General features: G+C 38.2%; 1 protein-coding gene across 8 annotated transcripts in view; it reads right to left on the minus strand.

Moving 5' to 3' along the window:
• Positions 1-22,231, minus strand: part of DOCK8 (dedicator of cytokinesis 8) — an 89,938-nt gene that overhangs the window by 62,244 nt on the left and 5,463 nt on the right. For 3 of the 8 annotated variants that reach the window (XM_071425145.1, XM_071425146.1, XM_071425144.1), the window contains exons 2-4: positions 8,454-8,556; positions 4,109-4,284; positions 1,053-1,124 (exon numbers count right to left, since the gene is read on the minus strand). In XM_071425145.1, coding sequence (XP_071281246.1) covers positions 1,053-1,124; positions 4,109-4,284; positions 8,454-8,556 — 351 coding nt within the window. Of the gene's footprint in view, positions 1-1,052; positions 1,125-4,108; positions 4,285-7,165; positions 7,287-8,453; positions 8,557-15,828; positions 15,910-16,228; positions 16,410-22,231 lie in introns of those variants that run through there. The other 5 variants (XM_071425150.1, XM_071425147.1, XM_071425149.1 and 2 more) reach the window with 5 other exon arrangements.

Here is a 22,231-nt window from a genome sequence, read left to right on the forward strand (position 1 = left end):
TAATAACCCCCAGTAGCTGCTCCACTGAGGAGCACAAGTTGCACAGTTAAACAGTGCAAATTTCTCTGCAATCACCATTGTAAACCCATAAGGCACCCATAACCCAACTGGCTGCTGATGTCCATCAGAAAAACACAGAGTAACAAGATGGAGTGAAGAGGCACAACAAAATTGCAGCAAATGTGTCAGCACTCAACCACCTGCTGCTCCTTCTGCTTTTCAAGAGCTGGGCATGAGTGCAGGAGTGGATGAAGAGGAAGTGCTATGGACAAAACAGAGCTCCAAAAACCTCTTTCTGAAGAACAGGATGAGGTGATAGGGAAGGAGGCAAGACATCCCACAGACTCCCCTAAGAGTCTGGGAACAGACATCCTGCAACAGAGAGCACTGACTGAGAGTCCCCTTCACATTTTACATATGAAACAGAATAGGACAGAATAAAATAAAATAAAATTAAAATTAAATTAAAATATAATGAACCAGACTAAAGGAAATGAAGCACTTATAATGACTACAGGCCCAACTCTCTGTGTTGAATTACACTGAGCTCAAGTGCAGAAATCATTTACTGATATAAAATAGTAAATTTGGGTATAACATGGATAATCGTATGAACACAATCACTGCTGGGAAAGGCCATAATCTTTGAGTTTTCAGACACATTTGGAAATCAAATCATATTGAATTTTCAGGGCATGAATAGGAGAAAAGCATGCAAATATAATCTTTATCCCTGTTATCTTTCCTTTTAGTAGGATCAAACAGTACTAGTTTTCCTGACTAAGATAAATCATCGCTACAGAGGGTTGATGTGAATTTCTTCCCATCAACTTCTCATCCATTTACAGCCTGATAATTAAAAAGCAGATGCTAAAGTATTTGGCAATGCACACCATCTCAAACAAAACAATATGGTTATTTATACTACTGAAAAGTCAGTTCTCACCTTCAATCACTGACTAAAATCATAATAATTTAGGATTACTTATAAGAGCAAACATCTCCTCTCTGATAAGTAAGATGAAATGTATTTTTTATTTTATTTTACTTACTTTCGATTCACAATCAGCCACTCACGGATGTAAGTCTGAACACAGTCTTTGACGTGTGAGTCTAGTTCAACCCTGTGGAAAAAGCAACATATTTCAGCTCCTAAGCCATACTTTCAGGACAAACAAATTTATCTAAACATGCTAGTCAGATAAAGGCCTCTCTGTTAGTCCTCTCCTGTGTATTTATTTTACTGCTAAACTATTGTTTGAGGTTTAAAAAAAATCCTCTGTACTGCATGAATTCCCTTATGCAGGTTTTTGGTACTGTGCTGATAAACGTACAAGCATACATTTAACAGAGAAGAGGTAACCACTTCCTACACTATCTATTTATAAACATAAGAGTGACATTGCTATAAAATATAGTAAAATTAAATAAATTATACAACATAACCAACCTTGTGATTTTCAAAACTTGATAACAAGTCTCAAGATATAGAAATATTTTTTTAGAGACCTCAGCTCCTGGACTCTTGCAAATACCGAGTTTTTATGTATGGGCAATTTTCTCTTCCCACAGAAACAAAGAAAATCTTAAAAAGGGACCCCCTTTAGAACTTAAAGTTTAGAACTTGAAGCTTAAAAAGCTTCTAATCAGATAGCATAATAAAACTTTAAGTTCTAAGAATACATTATAATTTCATTTTCTTTTTTTCAAATAAGTCTTCTTTAATGAAGGGGGTTGTCAGTGCTCCTTGATAGCCTGGATACTATTTGGAACTACAGGTCTTTCAGCCAATGTCCCATGAACTTCACATCATGACGCTGTGGCATAATTCCCCTATGCCCATTCTTAAAAATTTTAATGACCTGTTCCAAAATAATTTTTAGCATTCTCCAATCCAAGTGAGTAAAAGAGTAGGTAGGATACACATTCAATACAGGAACGGGTGAAAGGTATTATGATTTTTAGCACTTTCCACATAGAACTCCTGAGAGATTTGCAACTGGTTTCCAAGGCCAGCTAACAGCTTTTTCAGGTTTGTGTGGGCACAGTGGGACAGAGCCTTGGCTGATGCCAGGCTGTCGAGTGCCCCTGCCTCTGGTGGCTCCTGCCTCTGGGTCAGGTGGGAGGTGTGTTTGCTGGCAGGCAGCACATTAACCCAGTTTGGTTGGTGGTACCTGTTTCCTGTTCTCTGCACACAGAAACATCAAAGACTGCACTGCCTGCAGGCCCATCCTTGGTTCATGCCCCTGCTGTGTTCTCATCCTCCCTAACACATCCTGGCACTCTTGATCAGGATTTTCTATAAAAACACCAATATCAATTATATCAATGTGAATGGCTAAGTGGCAAGCTGCTGTAAAAAAATCTGCTGAAAGCACATTTGTTGGTACTGACTATTTGAGCTTTGTCACAGACTCCTTATAGAACATGTAATAACTTTGTGGCACAAATCAGGCTTAAAACTGATTTTACAGCATGAGCCTGCATGGTCTTCTACTGGAAAAACAAATAGGTAACTGCTGGTTTAAACATCAGGCATGGTGGGAAATAACCTTGGAAAGAGGTAAGAAATGGCCTTATTTTAGATGTAATTTCAAAAGTTGAATAATTATTTCAATATTTTTGTCCATTGTTTAAACAAAGGTTACTTCAAGCAAAAAAATCCCATTTGCTGTCTCCCACATCCATTCTCTCTCAAATCCACAGAAAAAAACAAGAATACCTTGTAAAGATTGGGACTTTTCTATAAATAACTTCAACTGAAAATCATGGGTTCTGCAAATATTAGAAGCTGTGTGATTCAAAGAGTTCTCAGGTAACCTAGCATGGCATCTCATCTCTACATCTGTCTTTGTTCTCCTTGAGAGAAGCACTGGGCCAAGAAGAAACTTGCAGACTGAAACCTTGCTTAGAGAGAGGATTCTCAACTAGTCTACAGCTGGCAAAAATCACACAAACTGTGCTTCCCACTTAGCCTCATTGTATTTGGTGTGTCGGGCAGAAAACACTGAACAAATACTTCTGTTATACAGGGCTCTAGTTTGAACAGCTGGCTGGTAAAAATTAGAGCAGCATGTATCAACTTTGGCAGGAACAGAGGGGGATGCAGGTCTACCCTGTGGGCCAAGACAATGTAAATGAAGCCAATTTGTCCCTCAGCATGGCAGTTCAGCACAGCACTGAATATAGTCTGTGTTGTTCATTTCCTGGATACGCTGTAAGGAGCCAGCCCCCATCCCAAACACACTGTATAGTTAGCCATCTCTGCTGATGTAGCAGTTTGGGGCTAAATGGTGCTGCTTCAGCTAAATGCTGCTTCATATTGTCTCGCTGTTACTCCTTGCAAAACTCCACAGGTCTTGGAGTTCTACTATTTCACATTTATAGTGAAATAGTCCCTGAAGTGTATTTTGTATACATTGCATAGCCTTTCTAATAACACATCAGAAAACTCCCCGATGAATTTTCTCATTCTGAAAAATGCTTTTGTTCATAGCATGCCTGTTTTTCAAACCAGCTTAAATATTTGCAGGACCATTGAGCACCAGTGTCACCATAAGCTACCTATATAAGCTGTTTAAAACAGGGTAATTATTTCATCAATATCAGCCTAAAACCACATGTGACTTCTACACTAGAAATTAACACTTATTCCCCTTCCCAAACCTTGTGAAGTATGAACCATTTCCTCCCATTTATGCAAGACAGGTACGGAGAAAGAGATTCTTAGTGATCTGATCAATGTAACACACAGCTGGCAAAAAACCCCAAAAAACTCAATACTGTGCTTGTTTCCTGATCAGAATAAACTTATCTCTGGCATCCCAGCTGCAAAAATTGTTTTTCATACCATCCTCCTGTCCTTTACTCCTCTTCCTGTTGATGCCTACCTCACTTGTGCCGCTACCAAGGAAGTTGTGTAAACACTTGCATAATTTTAAGTGTGCAAACAAGCCTAACAGAGCCAGTGGCAAAGTTCAAACATTTGAAGTTCAGGAACTGTGTAATGGCTGGACGCATGGCAGAGTGATGTTGGATCAACTATTTTTAACTATTCAAAATTTTAATTATTTTTGCAGCATTTTGGAGGGAGAGAAACTTTCCTTACCCATCTTCTGGCATAGAGGGTTGCAAAGTCCTGCACTCTTTGGGTGTAAAGACAACATCCAAGTCATCTTCAGGGAAGTCCCCAAGTTCTTGTGCTAGATCTAAGTCCAGGTTGTTCAGCTGAGTCATCAGGAAGCCTTCAAAATCTACTGGGTCTACTGCATCATAAAAGGAAGGCTAATGAGAAATAAAGAAGCATTTATTTTAGCAACAGAAGGTTCTTCTTGATAGTGTAATTTAGGCATATTTATTTAACTATTGTAATTCCCATTCTTTATTACACATCAGAAACAAACATCTAAACTTCTAATCTTGAAACAAGGATATAAGGGAGATGACCAAAATAGCAGTGACAGGCAATGCCAATGGGCAGGAGATAGCAGACAAAACACACTAGGAATAACAAGGCCAGGTCTTGGAATTTACTACAAGTTACGGAGCTAAGGACTGCAGTTAGTGCTGTAGTTGCTGCCGTCACAAAGATGCACTCATTTGAGGCACTGTGCCTGAAAAACACTAATGGAAATGCTCTGTGATTTCAAGTGCAAACAAAATTCAGGACAATATATACTCAAAATCAGAAAAACATTACTATTTTTAATCTCTGAATATTACTGGATTCTGTATTATTTGAGTTCTTAATTTATTGTATTTTTCAAGGGTTTGTACAGTGCTTTTGCAAAAAATTACACGGAACTACTAAAGTTATTACTGCAAACCATAGATATTCCCCATTTCTACAGTGCACTGCATTGCACCATGATAGACAGAAGCTGTATCTCATTACATTTAATTAGCCATTCTTAAAGAGAAGGTCCACTCAGAACAAAGTTAAACAACTATGAGCTGTAGGACTCATGCATGCTTTTTATCTGTTTAGTGTCAAAAACAGAGGCAGAAAGTCATGTTTGATTTGGCACCTAGAGATGTTCTACGTACAAATAAATGTGACTTCATGTATTAAAAGTGTATGTATAGACAAAACTGAAAATTATTTTACTTGCTATGTAACAAATAAAAATACCCTGTATGTCTTTAGGAAATACAATATTTGTCCAGTTGAGTACAGAGACTAGAATCTTTTATCATTGATTTTCTTGACAAGTAAAAAATAGATCTAAAAACTACAGCTTTAGAAAAATCTAAAAAATAGTTTATTTTCTGTGTGTTCCAGAAAGGCTGATGACACCTCATCACTGTAAAACTGAAGAAAATTAGTTGCAGCATTAGAATAATAGCACTGGAATAACTTATTTACTGTGAGGAAGAATTCTAGAAAAACCAACTAATAAATCCTCCTTTCTGTGAAGGGCAAGGATTGCATTGCACTGATTATCCCAGATATCTTTCACGAAGCTGTCCTCTGAAGCTGCCAGCAAAAAATACATCGGTGGTGCTGTTGATGCATTGTGGGGAAAAGAAGGCTTCCAATGTGCCTGGTATCAACACGCCTTTATATTCCATGTTATTCTGCCTGTTGTCTCATCCAATGTGTTCTTAAGCTATCCTCCTTATACTCCAGTGTAAACACCTGTGGGTCAAAATCAGCAAGTCTTCCCTCATTAATGCTGAGGCCTGCTCATGCAAGACTTTCATGGAAATCGACTGGAATTTCACCAGAGCATGAAGTGACTCCAGTGACACCATCGTTGTATCTAAAACATAGGAATTTTAGCTCAATGGGACAATGAGAAATTTCTCAATTTATGAAACACACATAGAGACTCAAAAATGGCAAAGCACCAGTAACTTTGAACTAAAATGGCTCTGAACTTAATATGCTGCATCAGCCGCAGTAGAAAAGAAGATGTGTCAAAAACAATAATTAGTAAATGCAAGCTTTGGAACCATTTTAGTGTTGTGGACATATAGTTGAGGAAGTTTTTCAGATTAAAAAAATCCAGAAATATCTTGCAGAAAGTTAAGCATATTTGAAAGAAATGTGCTGGAAACATCTAGGAGAAGCAAACCAATTTAAACTTCTGAAAAAAACCTCATATGTGGTAAATACTCCTGCAAATATTTTAGTAGAGACCTTTGAACCTAACCAAGTACCACCCCCTACCTCGGGTTCCCCTTTTAAAGGGAAACTATATTGGTTTCTGCATAAACAGAGTCTCTGAGCTCTCTCCTCTGCCTGTACATTTAAGGCATCAACTGAATTACCAAAAATTTCTCTAGGAAAAGTTTTTCCCTGTCTTTGCTCTTTTTAGCCAAAAAGAAAACTTAACGTTACCAGCAAGTCCATCAAATTATAAGGCCATCAGAGGAAAAAAAATACTCTGCTGGCTTTTAGTTTAAGCACTATCTCTGGTTTGCACCTAGTGTAGTGCTGAAAATGCCGGATCAATAGTAATGAGTAAATAGTAAACCTTATTTGCTATTTTTTTTTATTAGTTATTGGCATAATATGGTTGAAGGCCATTTACTGTCCTGTCAGAGGGTAAAGCATAGCATGTTAATATATAGATATATAAAAAGGTCTATAGAGAGATTTTTAGATGTAAAAACATATAAAATATTTAACAAAGAAATAATATGTAATAAATATAAATATATATAACATATATTTCGATCTAATAGAAAAAGTATTTCACAGAAAATTAAAGTAAAACACAGCTTAAAGTATATAAAGGTGTACTACATCTTTTCAGTTGCTGAAGATACCTTTTGCATGCAAAATAGTTTTGCTTAATTAAATCTAATGTTTAATTAACCATTATACTTCCTTTCAGAAGTCATACTTTTCCATTCTGTCACGTCAAATCCATTGCATTTCACAGTATCCTCTTTTTTTAGTTCAAGTGTTAACAATAACCTTTAATTATTAGAAATATGCGCTTTTGACTATTGTAAATTAGACACAAATGTAAAAAAAAGGTAGTGTTAAAAGTAAATGCAGGTGGAGGGAAATGATCTCCTTAACAACTGGTGCAGCATTTCAAAGGAAACACAGAAAATGGCTTAAATAAGAAGCCAGCACCCCTTTTCACAAATCTTAAAAACGTGCAAAACAATTTTCGACAGAAAATGCCAGAAACCATTACTGCAAACATACCTTTTTTAAGGATGATGAATTAGAGGCATGTAGATTGTGACAGCACACACAAAATGGCAGCTACGGTGTAATACTTGGTAACTGAAATGCTACCAATTTTTTTGGTAGCAGAAGCGGTTGTCTGCGTGCAGAAGAAGGGACCTGGCCTCGTCAGGCTGAGTAACCACAAGGAACAAGTTAAAGATCACAGTGCCTCAGATTAAGGAAGTGAGTAGTGGCGGGAGGCCCTGACACAGGAAGCAACCACTTGCATCTAGATTTTCACAATCACTGGTGCACAAAGACTCTTCCTGCTTCTACTTATCAGACCTCACAAAAATAATCAGAATTTAAAAGGAGAGGGACCAAAATAATAATCAGTTTCTCTTATGGCACAGTATGTTTCCAGAATACTCATCCTTCTGAAAGGCAATAAAATGATCTGGCATTTTTTCCCTTTGTCATATGATCTGACTTCTTTAGAGTGTAAGGCTGAAGATGATTTGGAGACACATAAGAGTTGACTCAATTATGTCTATGTCAACTGGGACATGCTTCAGCATTTCTCACTTAACATGCACATTCTACAGCACTGCAAAACAGTCAGCACATTGCCCCTGCTGCTGGCTCTGGAAACTGTATTAAGTTAAGTTTTTTGAGCCTATACCTTTCTGGGTATTTTTTATCTTTATTCATTGATCTGTGGTGGTTTTAGCATAGATACAGTTGATTTGTCTTCATAGCAAATATTATGGGTCTATGTTTTGGATTTGTGCTGGAAACAGTGTTGATAATAAAATTTGTTTTCATTATTGGTGAGCAGTGCTTACAAGGAACAAAGGCCTTTTCTGCTCTTCATACCACCCCACCAGCAAAGAGACAGGATGCACAAGAGGCTAGGAGAGGACACAGCCAGAACAGGTGACCGTATCTGACCACAGGATATTTCAGACCACATGAAATCATGCTCAGTATATAAAACTGGGGGAAGAAGGACTACAATTCAAAGCATTTACTTGAAGAAGTTGTTGAATGTTTCCATCAGGGAAAGAATGTAATATACTCTAACACTTACTAATTAACTTTGATTCATCGTAATATGTAGAGGGACTGTCTATTTCAGGCTCCAAGGAACATTCTCATGTTTCTCAAAGGCATAATTTCCTCAGCTCACCAGAGACTATTTTTAACAATTTCAGGTGGAAGCCAGTGAAATGCAAGACAACTTAGAAGATCATTTAATTTACCCTAAAACAATTAAGCAATGTACATGCCAAACCTGTGTAAGGAGAATAAACACAGAACTTACCAGATGAAATGTAGAAAAGCCAGGGGTACTTAAGCTTCGTTGACAGGACTGTGCAAATCCTGGTTGAACAGTAAATTGCTTTCTTATTTCTGCAGACGAGTGCCTTTAATTAAGCAGAGAAAAATCCTTATAATTACAATTATCCTTTTACAAAATTCCAAATGCCAGCATTTAGCCAATTTAGTCTCCAGTCTTGGTGTTTAGAGAGATATTATTTTATAATGATCTAGGCTCCCCTTGGTTTATAGTTGATGCAAATCTCATAAAATATTTGCAGTCCTATATAACTAAGATTCTGTCACTCTTCCAACAGATTTTTATCATCATTTTGCAACCCTCACAACTGGGAAATGCTATGAAAGAAAGAATAACCTTGGCCTGAAGTAAAGTGTGACTGCAACCTTCATAGGAATACTTGCAGATTCACTTCTGCAAAGCAAAAATACATTAATAAAGCAGAGAAAGAAAAATGAACATTACATAAGCAAATATTTTAATTGATCAAAGGATACTTACACTACTAATGGATTTTGTTGCAAAAAGCCCAAGGCAAACCAAAGAAGGAATTAAAAAATCTGCCTACTGTATCAGCTAAACATTTAAGGAAAAAACTTAGTAAGTGCTAAGTAACTTTTTTTGCTATGGAAGTAGAGAGACTCCAGAACTGAATTCTTCAGAAATCCCAGGGTGATAATGCATACAGTCTGAAAATATGGCAAAGTAGCCTGGTGATTTTTCATGGAAAATAATCAATTAATAGTTAATATGATGTAGAATAATCAGTTTAACAATAATCAGCCATGAAATGGTAACAAAACACCCACACTATATTTCACCATAAGGGTTCAGGACAAGATTTTTAAAACAAGATGCAGTAGAGCATATTTCAAGTAAAAATAATAGCTTGCAGCCCACCAGGGCAGTCAAATGGGAAAAAGGAAAACACAGAGGTAAGAAGACACTCCCCTCCACATGAGACTCTTTCAACTTCAGCAAGCATTAATAGGCATCTTAGAATTAACAAATTCCACAGGACAGTTTTGCCTGCACTTTTTCTCCTTTGTGGCCTCTTGATTCCTATTACTACTGTACCTATTCTGTGACACTTACTACAGCTTTTTTGAGCATGATGAAACCCTGAATTTAATAGGTTTCTGTTCACGTGAAGCAACAGGCACCTGCCAGAAGGTATTCAAAGTATTGGATTAGATTTTGAAAATAAAAGTTGCATAAATGAGAGTAGTTGTTTTTAGGTCAAAAGGCTATGACAGGTGTGAGTGTAATGCTGCTCCCATCTTAAGTCAGCAGCAATCACAGACAGAACAAAGACATCATTATAGAGAAAGTGAAGAGATCCATTTGGAAGAGGATTTCCTACTCATCAGTGGTATTCCAATACTCAAACCCAAGACCTTTTAAAGGTTATTCAGTGATTACATAAGCAAGAAGCCATGTAGGGAAAGTGACAAAGCCTGTGCACTTTGTAGATTATCTTTGACCTATTTTAGAAAGAAAAGCTATCACCGATGGTGTACTGGGGACACACAAAGGTGATACAGAGACTCCATCATCAGAAGGCATGAAAAGGCACTTATTTATTAGAAATCAACAGTTCTTACAGAAACAATGGTGGACCCAAGACCTGATTGGCCTTTAGGAATCTTCTCTCACACTATTGGTGAACTATAAATAGCACACTGTGAAGAACCATATCTATAAACAACAGTTACAGAAAGAGAGATAATAATTGTTTTAATCCTTTCTCTGAACTTTCTCACAGCTTCTCGCAGCTTCTCAGGAAAATCCTGGGACAGCTGTGTCTCTCTCTGCTCAGAGGTTATGTGATTACCACAAAAGCTTCTTGTATATCAGGGTTATTGTTACTCAATTTCCCACTACGAATAATCTCTGATAATGAATGCGTGTACAAAACTTAAATTATCCAAAATTATTATTTTACTGCAAACTGAGTCAGTTTCTCCCCTATCTGTTACTGATGGAAATAGTAGAGGTAGCAGCAGAGGTAGACTGTTGCAGTCTATAGCAGAAGTTGCTGCAGTAAACAATGATATAAGACACCTTTAAATTACATCCAATATAGGGTTGTCATATGCTTCAAAGAGGAAATGATATGAATTTTCAATACAAGAGGAAACACATATATGTATGAGGGGCCAAATTTGCTGTCTGGTAAAAGCCTGGGCAAATGTAGCTAATTGAGAGCAAATACAGTTCTCAAGATCATTGTCATCAATTAGTTCCAGTGTCTCACCAATAGAAAGAACTTGCAAACTAAATCAGTCCAATGGATGACAAACCTTGTAATCTGTAATGGCAACTTTCAGGTAAGAATAGTTCATTTGACTGACTTCACAGTTTTGCAATGACTAAAAGAAGAAAGTACGGTAAGAAGAAGAGAAGACAGCAAAATTTGTTTGAACCAACTCAGAAATTATTGCCTAGAATTGCTAGGATTAGATAAAGGAGAGTCCCAATTGCTAAAAGAACCAAAAGCACAAGTTAATCACACCAACATGGAGGAAAGGTGGGTGTAACAGTCAGGGATCTGCACGGAGACTTTTGAAAACTTGAGAACTAAGGTGGAAACAGAGGTCCTACTAGATGGCTCTTTGATAATGCCAGAATGGCTATTGTCTGTGATATGCCTGTTTCCTGATCAAAGAGCTGCCTTGGGCACTATTGGTGTACCCCCAGGAAAATGGTATTAACACTCATTTAGTGCATGTCATGTCTTAGCTTTCATGGAGGCTGCAGTCCACCTATGCCTGCCTATACTTTTACCCTCCTTGTCTGTACAGCAGGCCTGTCTGATTCTGAGGAGAGCTTTACAGTCGTACTTGACAGCAGCAATGGTCTATCTATGTGTTAAAAAGAAGGAAAGAAGGCAAGTGGTTAAGGATAAATGCAAAACAGTCACTGACAAATCTGAGAAAAAGTTCTGTGGTTTCCATTCAGTTGAAGCAAGGGAACCATGAAATTGGACTTAACTTTAAAATGTACATCACCTTAGACATGCCTGTTTATTAATAGTCTGATGACGAAGTGTATAGTGGGCAACTAAAAAATATGGACTGCAGTAAATTCTGGTCCAAAAAGTTTCACAATTATTGGTATGTTATTGGCAATTATTAGGAGATGATGAACAGACAATATGGATTTATCTAAGGGCAGTCACATAAAACCAATCTTATGCTCTTCTGTGATGGTTTAACTGGCTCAGTGAGGCTCTTGATACTGTCCCTCATACATTCCCATAAGTAGAGAGAGCAAGCAGCTGCATGGAATCATCACAGCTGTTTCCAAAAGAGCTCACAGCTGGTTAATAAAGCATATTCAAGGCATAGTCATCATTGGTTCAAAAGACAATTGCAAGGAAATTTTACTATGAGAAGAAATTTAATTTTTCCTCAATCTAATTCCAGTCCATACTTTATTTTACAACATGGATATAGGGTAACATAGGACTATGTTACCCTATAATCCCCCTAATCTGGGGATTGCATCAACCCAGGAGGAATATAAGTATTTTAGAAACAGTCTGAAATCAGCACACACAGAGCTAGAGTCAAGAAAAATGAATGCAAACCTCTAAACTTAGGAAGAAAAAAAAAAAAACTGCAGAAATACAAAAAGTGAAATTAACCGTCAAAAAAAAATATAGCCATATCACAGAAGAGACACTGAGATAGTATACTGGGACACTTACCAATAAAACTACCACAGTGAGGAGAAACAGATCCTATTTCTGTTAATAGAAGTCAATGAGACATATTTGGGCTGATGTATACACTTATAACAAAACAGAGTAAGGTGCAATCAATTTTAAAAGGCTTCAAAAGAGAGCAGTTAGATGGCTAAAAATTTTGCAAGGATGACCCAGGAGGAAAGACTGAAAAAACTGGTTGTGTCACCAAAAGGGAGATTGACAGGAGACAGCAGTTGTCCTTGACTATGTAGAAGATAGCAGTAAGTAAAGAAAATGGTGAACAGTTCATGTCCCTAGAGGGAAGAAGAATAAGTAATGTGCTTAAATTGAAACAAGAAAGCTCTAGTAAAGTATTTGGATGAAAATTCCCACTGCAACAGCAGCAGGACACTAAAAGTGGCCTGACAAGCTGGCTGGTGTTGTGGCCAAGCCATTCTCCATTATATTTGAAAAGTCCTGGTGGTCAGGTAAAATCCTGGTTGACTGAAAAAAGGAAACATTGTTCTCATTTTTAAAAAGGGGAGAAAGAAGGAGCACAGAGGCAACTACAGACTGTTGAGCATCACCTCTGTGGCTGGGCAGATCATGGGGCACATCCTCATCCTCAGTGTTAAGGCACATGCAAGACAAGGAGGTGATCCAAGGCAGCCAGCACAGCTTTACTAAGGACAAATTGTGCCTGACCAGCCTAGTGGCCCTGTATGATGGAGTGTCTGCAAAGGTCAACAACAAAAATCTTACTGATGTCATGTACTTAGGTTTCTGTGACATTATCCGATGTGACAGCTTATCTCCAAATTTGAGAGGCATGGCTATTATGGATGTGCTATGGATGGATGTACTATGATGGATGTACTATGTACTATTCAGTGAATAAGGAATTTGCTGGATGGACATAGCCAGTGAGTTGCTGTCAACAGCTCTTGTGAACCCTCCAGATGGAGGCTGGTGAGGCGTGGTGCTCCTCAGGGCTCTGTCTGGGGATTGGTGGTCTTCCATGTCTTCACCAGTGACATCAGCAGTGACGCGGAGTGCACCTTCGTCAGGTTTGCCAATGACACAAAGCTGAGCAGTACAGGTAACACAACAGAAGGAAGGGATGCCCTCCGGAGGGACCTGGACAAATTTAAGCAGTGGGCCCATGGGAACCTCATGTGGTTCAACAAGTCCAAGTGTGAAGCGCTGCCCCTGGGCCAGGGCAGTCCCAGATATGAGTACAGACTGGGAGAAGAACTCATTGAGAGCCCTGTGGAGAAGGGCCTGGGGATTCTCCTGGATGAAAAGCTAGACATGACCCAGCAGTGTGTACTCACAGCATAAAAAGTCAACTGCATCCTGGGCTGCATCCAAAGAACTGTGGCCAGTAGGCTGAGGGAGGGGGATTTGGCCTCTCTACTCTGCTCTTCTGCAACCTGCCTGGGGTACTGAGTCCAGGTCTGGGGTCCTCAGTCTTGTACTGCACTAAATAGTTATTTAGTTGTTGTTTTGCGCTGGGTGATTGGAGATTTGCACTGAGTAGCCTTTATATTGCATTGAATGGTTTATGTTTATTACATGGTTTTTCCCTCACACACCCCTCTCCCCAGTACTCCCTGGTGGTGGTCTCTCCCCTGGTTTACCCTTCCCCTTTCCCCTCCTCACTTGTATCCCATTGGCTGTAGTCCCTCTCCTCCAGCCCCCTTTCCCAGTTCATAAAAGCCCCTAGAGGCAGCTGACCTGGCCTCTTTTCCATGTGGGCTCTTTCCCACCTGGGTCTCTCTTTTCTACCTGGAAATAAGGACATTTGTCCCCACGTGGAGAAGAGCGCTTCTTGTCTTTTGCTTTTGTCCATGTAAGATCGTGTGGGCTGGAACAAGCCGGATTGGACCAAAACAGCCCGTCCAGACATGGGTTCTTACACCTCAGGACACAATAAACATGGACCTGTTGTACCAGTCCAAAGGAGAGTCATGAGGATCAGAGGACTGCAGGAGCTCTCCTGCAAAGGCTGAGACACCTGGGGTTGTTCAGCCTGGAGAAGTCTCTGGGGAGACCTCATCACAGCCTTTTACCACCTACATGGAACATGTCAAAAAGAGGGAGTGTGACTTTTGCTACAGAAAAATAATGATACAACAAATGGGCAATGGTTGTAAACTTATAGAGGAGAGATTTAGATTAGATCTTGGGAAGAAATTCTTTGCACAGAGGATGGTGAGGTACTGGAACAGGTTGCCCAGAGAAGCTGTGGATGCCCTGACCTTGGAAGTGTTAAAGGATACATTGGATAGGGCTTTGAGCAACTGTACCTATTGAAAGATGTCCCTGTCCATGAAGGGGGCAGTTGGATGTAGATAACCTTTAAGGTACTTTCTGGCCCAAACCATTCTGTGATACTAAGCAGCCATCTGGTGATTGCCTAGTGCCAGGAGGCCATTTGTGATGTCCCTCAGCTACTTGGAAAACAGCATCTGGGCAACTGCAACCCTTCCAAAGACCAGTGGGATTCAGTAGTGTTAATAGCTGTACTGATCACTTATATTGATAGCTGTTCCTTTTCACTAGCTGAAAAAGAAAAGAAAACAAAACAAACAAACAAACAAAAAAAAAAAAAAAAAAAAAGAAAAAAAAGAAAAAAAAGTGTAGATTTGGTGAAGACTTTTCCACAAAGGTCACTGCTGAATTCAGTTTGTCAACATGCATGTAGAAGGATAGTATAAACCTGTACAAAGATGGCAGATGACAACATACTGGATTTTCTGGATTTTAGGTCCTTGGCTGAACCACAGCATCAAAGCAAAATAATATAAATTGGAACTAATTTTTCCACTCTGTGATGTCTTGAGCCCTGAATGATGATGACATACAATCATACAATCTGGTGCAATTCTTGAAAAAGCGGGAACTCACCACACTTCCTGATCCACCCAGACAGGACTGGAGGGTAGCCAAATAAAAACAACCAACCAAAATAAAACCCAGACCCCAAACTGGTGCTTCTCAATCTCAATTTCAGCAGTGTCTGTCCCACAGGTAGATATAAACCTCCAGCTGAGACATAGTCTGTATTTCACAAATACTCTCCAATGCAAAGCATTCAGTTTGCATAATATATTAACAGTGTAACCAAAGTAACAGACTACACCTGGAGGTTCTTAAATTAATCTTGGAGGTCAAATTCTGGATTGGTTCTCAGGACAGCTCCTTGAAGGATTGTATGCTTGGAGATTTGGGTTATTAGTTGGGCCCAGATGAGGGCCCAGGAAAGAAAGGAAAGGAAGATAAACCAGGCATTTATTTTCTTCCTCTAACATATGTGAGATCTATGGCTGAACATTGCTGGTTCTATAATTAAAATTATATTAATGCTTATAATGCATAAAGCAGGTTTTGCAGTTTCACTGTAAATTCTGTTCAATGACATATGTCTTTGAAATATGTAATTTAAAAGCAGGCACAATGGGTATACTTTTTTAGTATGTATATAATATGAAAATTTAAACAGAGAAAAACAAATTAAAAATAAAAGTGAAAGAGAACAGCTTTAAAGATCACCTATTAACTGAAAATCAGAAACTTCCTAAGAAAAGACCTAATTTTAAAAAAAAGTATGCTTCACATGCCTACTGGTTGAAGTTCTCCAAAGTTACTTACTCCAAAGCTACTTACTATTAGAGGGGAGGGAGAAAGGGTAATCCTTAACAACCTTACAATCCCTTCCAGCAGACTGAAGTTGTCTTCTGCAAGAGCTGCATACGCAATTAGACAGCAAGGAAATATGAAAATAAATAAATAGAAAATGCAAGAGCTATCCCCAAAGACAGACACATTCACATTTAAATGTACATGGATGGCAGAATCATTTAAAAAAATAGTGAAAACTTTTACTCAACTGGTTAAATATTCAGCCTTGGTTACCCTGAAGAGTAATCCCTTTCATCTGACACTGAAAAAGAAAATTCACAGCTAGCTTTCATTCTTTTCTCAGCCTAAGATGAAACTTCTCTAGTTACAAATGAAAACAAGCAACTAAAAAGCTCTAGAAGAGAAAAATGTAACAGATACCTACCGCTCTCTTTCATTCCCACACGCAAAGACACACAAAGTTTTGGGCAATGATCCAGATCTTTAACTAGCAAATATGGGAATCTCACTTAGATCTCTTGTTCTTACTGCCAGTGGCACTGCCTGTTTTTCTTCTAAGTTTCTAATTAGTCCTTAAGGCACCGGAGCTCCACTTTGTTAGTCACTGTTTACAGCAGTGGTCGATCTGAACTGCTGCTCCTTCCTTGTTGGCTCTACACCAAGGTAGGCTCTACACCCTCTGGCACACACCCACTTTTGGGTCTACCACATTAAGACTCTATATCAGCTAAAGCAATAAAGATCCTATTCAAGATGGTTGAAACTTAACAACAATCTTCTTACAAGGGATGGTGTGGGAAGAAAGAAAAAAATCTAGATGAGGAAACTGTTAACTTCATTATGCTGTCAGCTTGTTACAAAATGGGCAAGAGCTCAATTTTTATTTCTTTCCCAGGTCATGTATGATATTTATTCAGTGAAGATTTTTCTCTGCCTTTCTGTTTTGCTGCTTCTCCCTCGGGAAGAGACGTGAGCACTGATAAAAATAATTTTCTAATCCTGGCCATGCAAAGAAACCAAAAACCTCTGATTTGCTCCTGATGAACAATGTTTTTATGCAGTTTTTAATTGCTGCATGGATAATAGGAATAGCTATGAAATAACTTTTGAGAAGACAATGTGTATACATTGTTGACTGGCTGACTCTTGCAATGAAAGTGGTTTTAGGTGTGAGGTTTTACGTGATAGTTTAGTGGTACCTCCTGGAAAGCAGAAAGTATAATTCAATGTCATCTGCCATCCTATTGTAGACTTAGACTGGTTGTGGTGGTTTATATATGCAATAGAGAACTTGTAATTAATATCTCATTTGATGCTAAATAATGATGCTGACAGAAGATAAATACGTGTGTTAACACCAGAATTCTTTTGTTGTCCCCATTGCCTTAATATCCACCAGCACACAGCAATATGTACACAAAGTTTTCATTCTGAATGGATTAACCTCAGTTTGTCTAAGGACAATTTTCTGTGTTTGGGTCAGAAGCCTCTCTGCTTGAAAGGCACTAAAGCTCACATTGGTGCCTTATTATCTTCTGTTAACTGAGATGTCTGAAGAAATACTTTTTAACAAATGTGCCCCTATAGCCTCCAAGAGACACACAGGTCTATATTACATTGCAAAACTGTAGCTAGGGCATAGCTTTATTTCTTTTTTTCTTTTTTCTTTTTTTTTGCTAAACTGTTTAGAAACCTTCCAAAAGCTTAAATTCTGTACAATAAGAATTACAATGTATGAACCATCCTCTCCTTCTCCTTATACTGTGATTTAAAAGTAATATAATAATGTTAGCTTACTCTTCTAGATTTTTGTTTTGTCTGCACTGTTCCACCAATTCATAACAAAGTGATTATGAAATAAGTGCAAGACCTATATTCCAGCTAATGTGTATTATCTGAGTATCCAAAAGGCTCCACTAAGAAAATGCTACCGTAATACTGATAATTTTGTAAATCCTGTACCAAGACTGTACTTTGTTTTCACCTTTTTACTAAAAAACAATTATTGATACTAAGTGAAAAAAGTCAGACATTAACAACAATAACAAAGAATATTAAAATAAAGATTATGTATATCTTATTCAAGGGAAAATTTTCTTTTTGCTCCTATAGGGTGGTTTTTATTTTCTTTATCAAGGTCAAAGTTTATATTTTTATCAACCAGCAGAAAATGTTGCTATCAACTTCAAATAAATTCATAATATATTCATAAACGGGTCTTTCATACTGAGTATAGGAAAGGCCAGAGGAGGAAATAAGGCAAATTGGACAGAACTGGAAAATAATTTGTGATAATATTTTGGCCCCTCATTTCCTAAGAACAGAGATTTGTGCAGCTTCAGTGTGACTTTTCTGTTATGGAAAAAACATCAGGGTTTTTTTCCCCAGTCACTTCTTAGAGCAACTTTTTTTTCTTTAGAGCTAAGTTGAACTAGAAAAAGTAGGATCATTTACTGAAATGCCAAAAAAAAAAAAAAAAAATGGCCAACTTACAAGCACATGAAGAGGTACTGCTATTTCTAGAACAGGGAATTTTTAATTGACTTCAGCAGGAGCCAAAGCAGTATCTAAGATATGTTTGAAGGCTGGATCTTTTGCTCACACTTTTAAAAATAAGTGTTCGCAGAATTTGGCATATATTAAAAGCTATTGTTAAAATTAATATATTTTTGTGTCTGCTGGTTGTCTTTATATGTACAAATTTCATTATTACATGCTCTTACAAACATATGTGGATTATGCAAGACATTTTATATAATAAATTACAAACCAAAATATCTGGAAAATTTCAAGCTGGAGAAATGTTACATTTTACTCAATGTTCTAAACATGACATCTTGCTACTATTATCTTTGTGAGGCTCAGATCATGTAACAACTGAAATAATACATGCTTTTATCTAAGTCGGTTTCCTTGACTTTAGGGAAAAATAATGAGTCCAGATGTGCCGACTCCCTTCTAAAAGATCTCCATTATTACCAAGGCTAAGAAAACTGTGATTTATCGTGTGCAAGTATAATTCTACAAAACTTATGAGGAAAGGTATTAGGGACTTTTTGTGTGAACTTGGCCCAAGAGCTGGTTAGACCTGGGCCTATTTTTCTGTAACTGCATTTACAATGGCAAACTTTTCATGTAATTGTGTTATCAGATGAGCACATTCACAGACTACCCTTTTTCCTATGGCTACAGACAATGGTAAAGTCTGGTATGGGTTCCTCAAATCAAATTTAACAAATTTAACAAATTTAACAAATTTAACAAATAGTCAAGTCAGAACAGGAAAAAAGGACAACCATATAGAATTGTGCTCATTAACTGTAATTTTTAATGACCATTAACCTGAAAATGCTAGAAGGTATAAAATATTTCTTTCTTGCTGGTTTTCACTTCATGTTTGAAAGTGACAATCATTTGGAACAATGAATAAGAAATATTCATATACAGCGCTTGGTGGACATAAAAATGTTTCTTATTTGTATGTACATTTTCCTTTGGTAAGCTTAGGAATTCCTTGACTGTATATATAAAAAAAAAGAACCTCATCATAAATTCTGGGCTAGGCTTCACCTTGCATGTATATGTCTGAAGTCTTGAGGGACATAAGATCTTAAAAAATTATGTTAAAATGCTTTCCTGAGCTTTTCTGCTCAGAGCTTAAAGGTCAAACCCAGCAGTTATCTCTGAGGGAAAAAGCAAAAATCCCATTACTCAAATTATGTAACAGGGATTATTACACCTGAGTTCAGTGATTGCACAGATATGTAAGTGCTGTATAATACTATGCTTAAGCAACCATAACAGAAAATAGATGGCTATATTTTAAACTCTATTTGAGTATCAAGTCTGAAGTTAGAGTTTCCTAGCTGTCAATAACATCTGTCTCAACTGTAACAACAGTATTCTGCTTGCATGACCAACTGTTCTCTAAAGACACAGTTTCTACAGCTGCCTAACAGCTGATAAAGTGTACACTTGTATTATGGAGCCTATCTTGCCTGTACTTGTAATTTTTCACAGAGATATGGCTGGGCGGGCCTGTGTTTGTTATCAGCCTCCTACTTAAGTGGCTACTATTACCTTCATTGTATGGCAGGCAGATGATTCCAGAAAGGGTAATCAATAAAAATCAAGAGTCACTATGAATAACCAAAGCCACCAGTACCCTCTGAAAAGTAGTTATGAGGACATTTCCTTCCTATTTCTTCTCTACTTCCTAAAAGTTACATATATTTTAGGCATGAAATGTTGCAATTTTTGTATGCCAGAGGAAAGGGCTTTTAGTCTTTGTGATGGACACTATGCTACCAAATGTAGTAAAGGCATCATCCTGAATAATCTTACCTTCAAAAAATGAGGAGATGCTTACAGGAATTTTAAACAAAAATATCAATTATTACCCTATGGCACAATCTAGACCTATGATGTTGCTTTTTTCTTCAGCTTACTCTTGTAACCGATTTACAATCCACCTTTGCTAGTTTACATCTCTCCCTTTTAGTGGAGGAGTACTTGTAAAAATGTCCCAGAATATGACACACAGGTCAATATACCTAGGGAAAGAGCATCTGGGGCTTTTAATAACTATGTAGTTGTTCACATGCTGTGAGCACTTGTAACTGATAGAGCAGGGATGAAACCATGGTATCAAGTCCTTTTTATCTTTTCTGCCCCCTCAAACTGCCTTGATCTCAAACATTGGTAAGGTGGAAGGTAAAGCATCTATCTGCAGAGGCTGCAGTGGGGACTAGTCTTTATGAGTAGCGTATGAAGTAGCAGAGCACTCTGTCTTCTCTCTCCTCTCTTCACCTGCTTTAGAGCCATGTACAGTATATTCCTTATGCTGAATAAAAATCCAGAAGGCACCAAGACCATGATGCCACAAGCTAGGAAAAAACAGCTTGAAGTAAAGAGATGGCGGTTCTTCATCTGTCTAAAGGAATAATGTCTAAAGCTGGTGAAGTGTAAGTTGGATGAGCAGACAGTGTGTTGGACTGAAAACTTCCTGAACAGTTGGTGATGATCAGTGGCAAGTCTAGCTAGACGGAATAAACTAGCAGTAAAACTCAGGGGTCAATACTTGATCCAATCCTGATTAACATCCTCATTAATGATATGGATGACAGGGCAGAATGTACCCTCAGCAAGTTTACTGATGACACAGAAGTGGGAGGACAGTGCAGCATGACCTTCTTGATGCAGCACAGGGTCATGCCATTCAGAAGGAGCTCAATGGGCTGGAGAAATAGACTGATGGAAACTTTGTGAAGTTCAAGAAGTGCAAAGCCCTGCACCTGGATCATCTTCATCCACCTATATATGCTGGAAGGCACTTAGCTGGAAAACAGCTTTGCAGGAAAGCATCAGAGGTCCTAGAGGACCATGACTATATTGGTTCTAAGAGACTTGAGACTTCCACAAAGTTGAACATGAGCTAGCAATATGTCCTGGTTGCAAAAAAGTCAGATGTTATGCTGGGTGCGGTGGGCAGAGTATTGCCAGCAGGTTGAAGGAGCTGATCCTTGCCCTCTGCTTGATGCTGGTGAGACATGCCTAAGTTCTCTGCCCAAGTCTGGGCACCTCAGGACAAAAGAGACATGGATATATGGTAGAGAGACTAACCAAGGGTGACTGAGCTGACGAAGGGACCACAGTCTCTACAGTGGGGAAAGACTGAGACAGCTGGGACTGTTCAGAGAAGAGAAGGTTTGAGGGGATCTTATAAATTTATACAAATATCTAAAGGGACAGAGTAAAGAAGACAGAGCCAGGCTTTTCTCAGTAGTTCTTAGTGAAAGAACTAGAGGCAATGGGCATACCCTGAAACTTGGGAGATTCCATGTGAAACATCTTTTTCCCATGAGGGTGACTGAGCCCTGGCACAGGTTGCTCAAAGAAATTGTGGAGTCTGTCTCCTTGGAGGCCTTCAAAATCCAACTGGACGTGATCATAGGCAGCTAGATTTAAATGGCCCTTCTTGAACAGAAGAGCTGAACAAGATAATCTCAGGTCCTTTCCAACATCAATTATTGTGTGATTCTGTGAAAGAATTGAGCAGATACTTTAATCATACAGCAGATACTTTATAATCTATCCCTGTAACCCAGAAATGGGAGATAAATGCTGTGGACAATTGAAAGGAAACACATGTTGTAGTCAGCTGAAAAAATGGAAAAAATTGAATGAAAGATGAAAAAAGTATAGTGACATTTCTGTATGCTCCAGTATTTATTTCTTATAGCCAGATTAAAAGATTTGCAAACAGAACCAGTATCCAGGAACAGTGCTAGTCAGCCTTACCTCAGTGCTTGGTAGGGTCATGCAACAGATTCTTCTGAAAGCTATACTGCACATAGAATACAGATAGGTGATTAAAGACAGCCAACATGACTTCACCTAGGGCAGATTGTGCTGTACCCATCTAGAG

The sequence above is a fragment of the Agelaius tricolor genome, unplaced genomic scaffold, assembly GCF_023055355.1.
Source record: "Agelaius tricolor isolate 1412-34295 unplaced genomic scaffold, bAgeTri1.0.p SCAF_4, whole genome shotgun sequence".
Lineage (NCBI taxonomy): Eukaryota > Metazoa > Chordata > Aves > Passeriformes > Icteridae > Agelaius > Agelaius tricolor.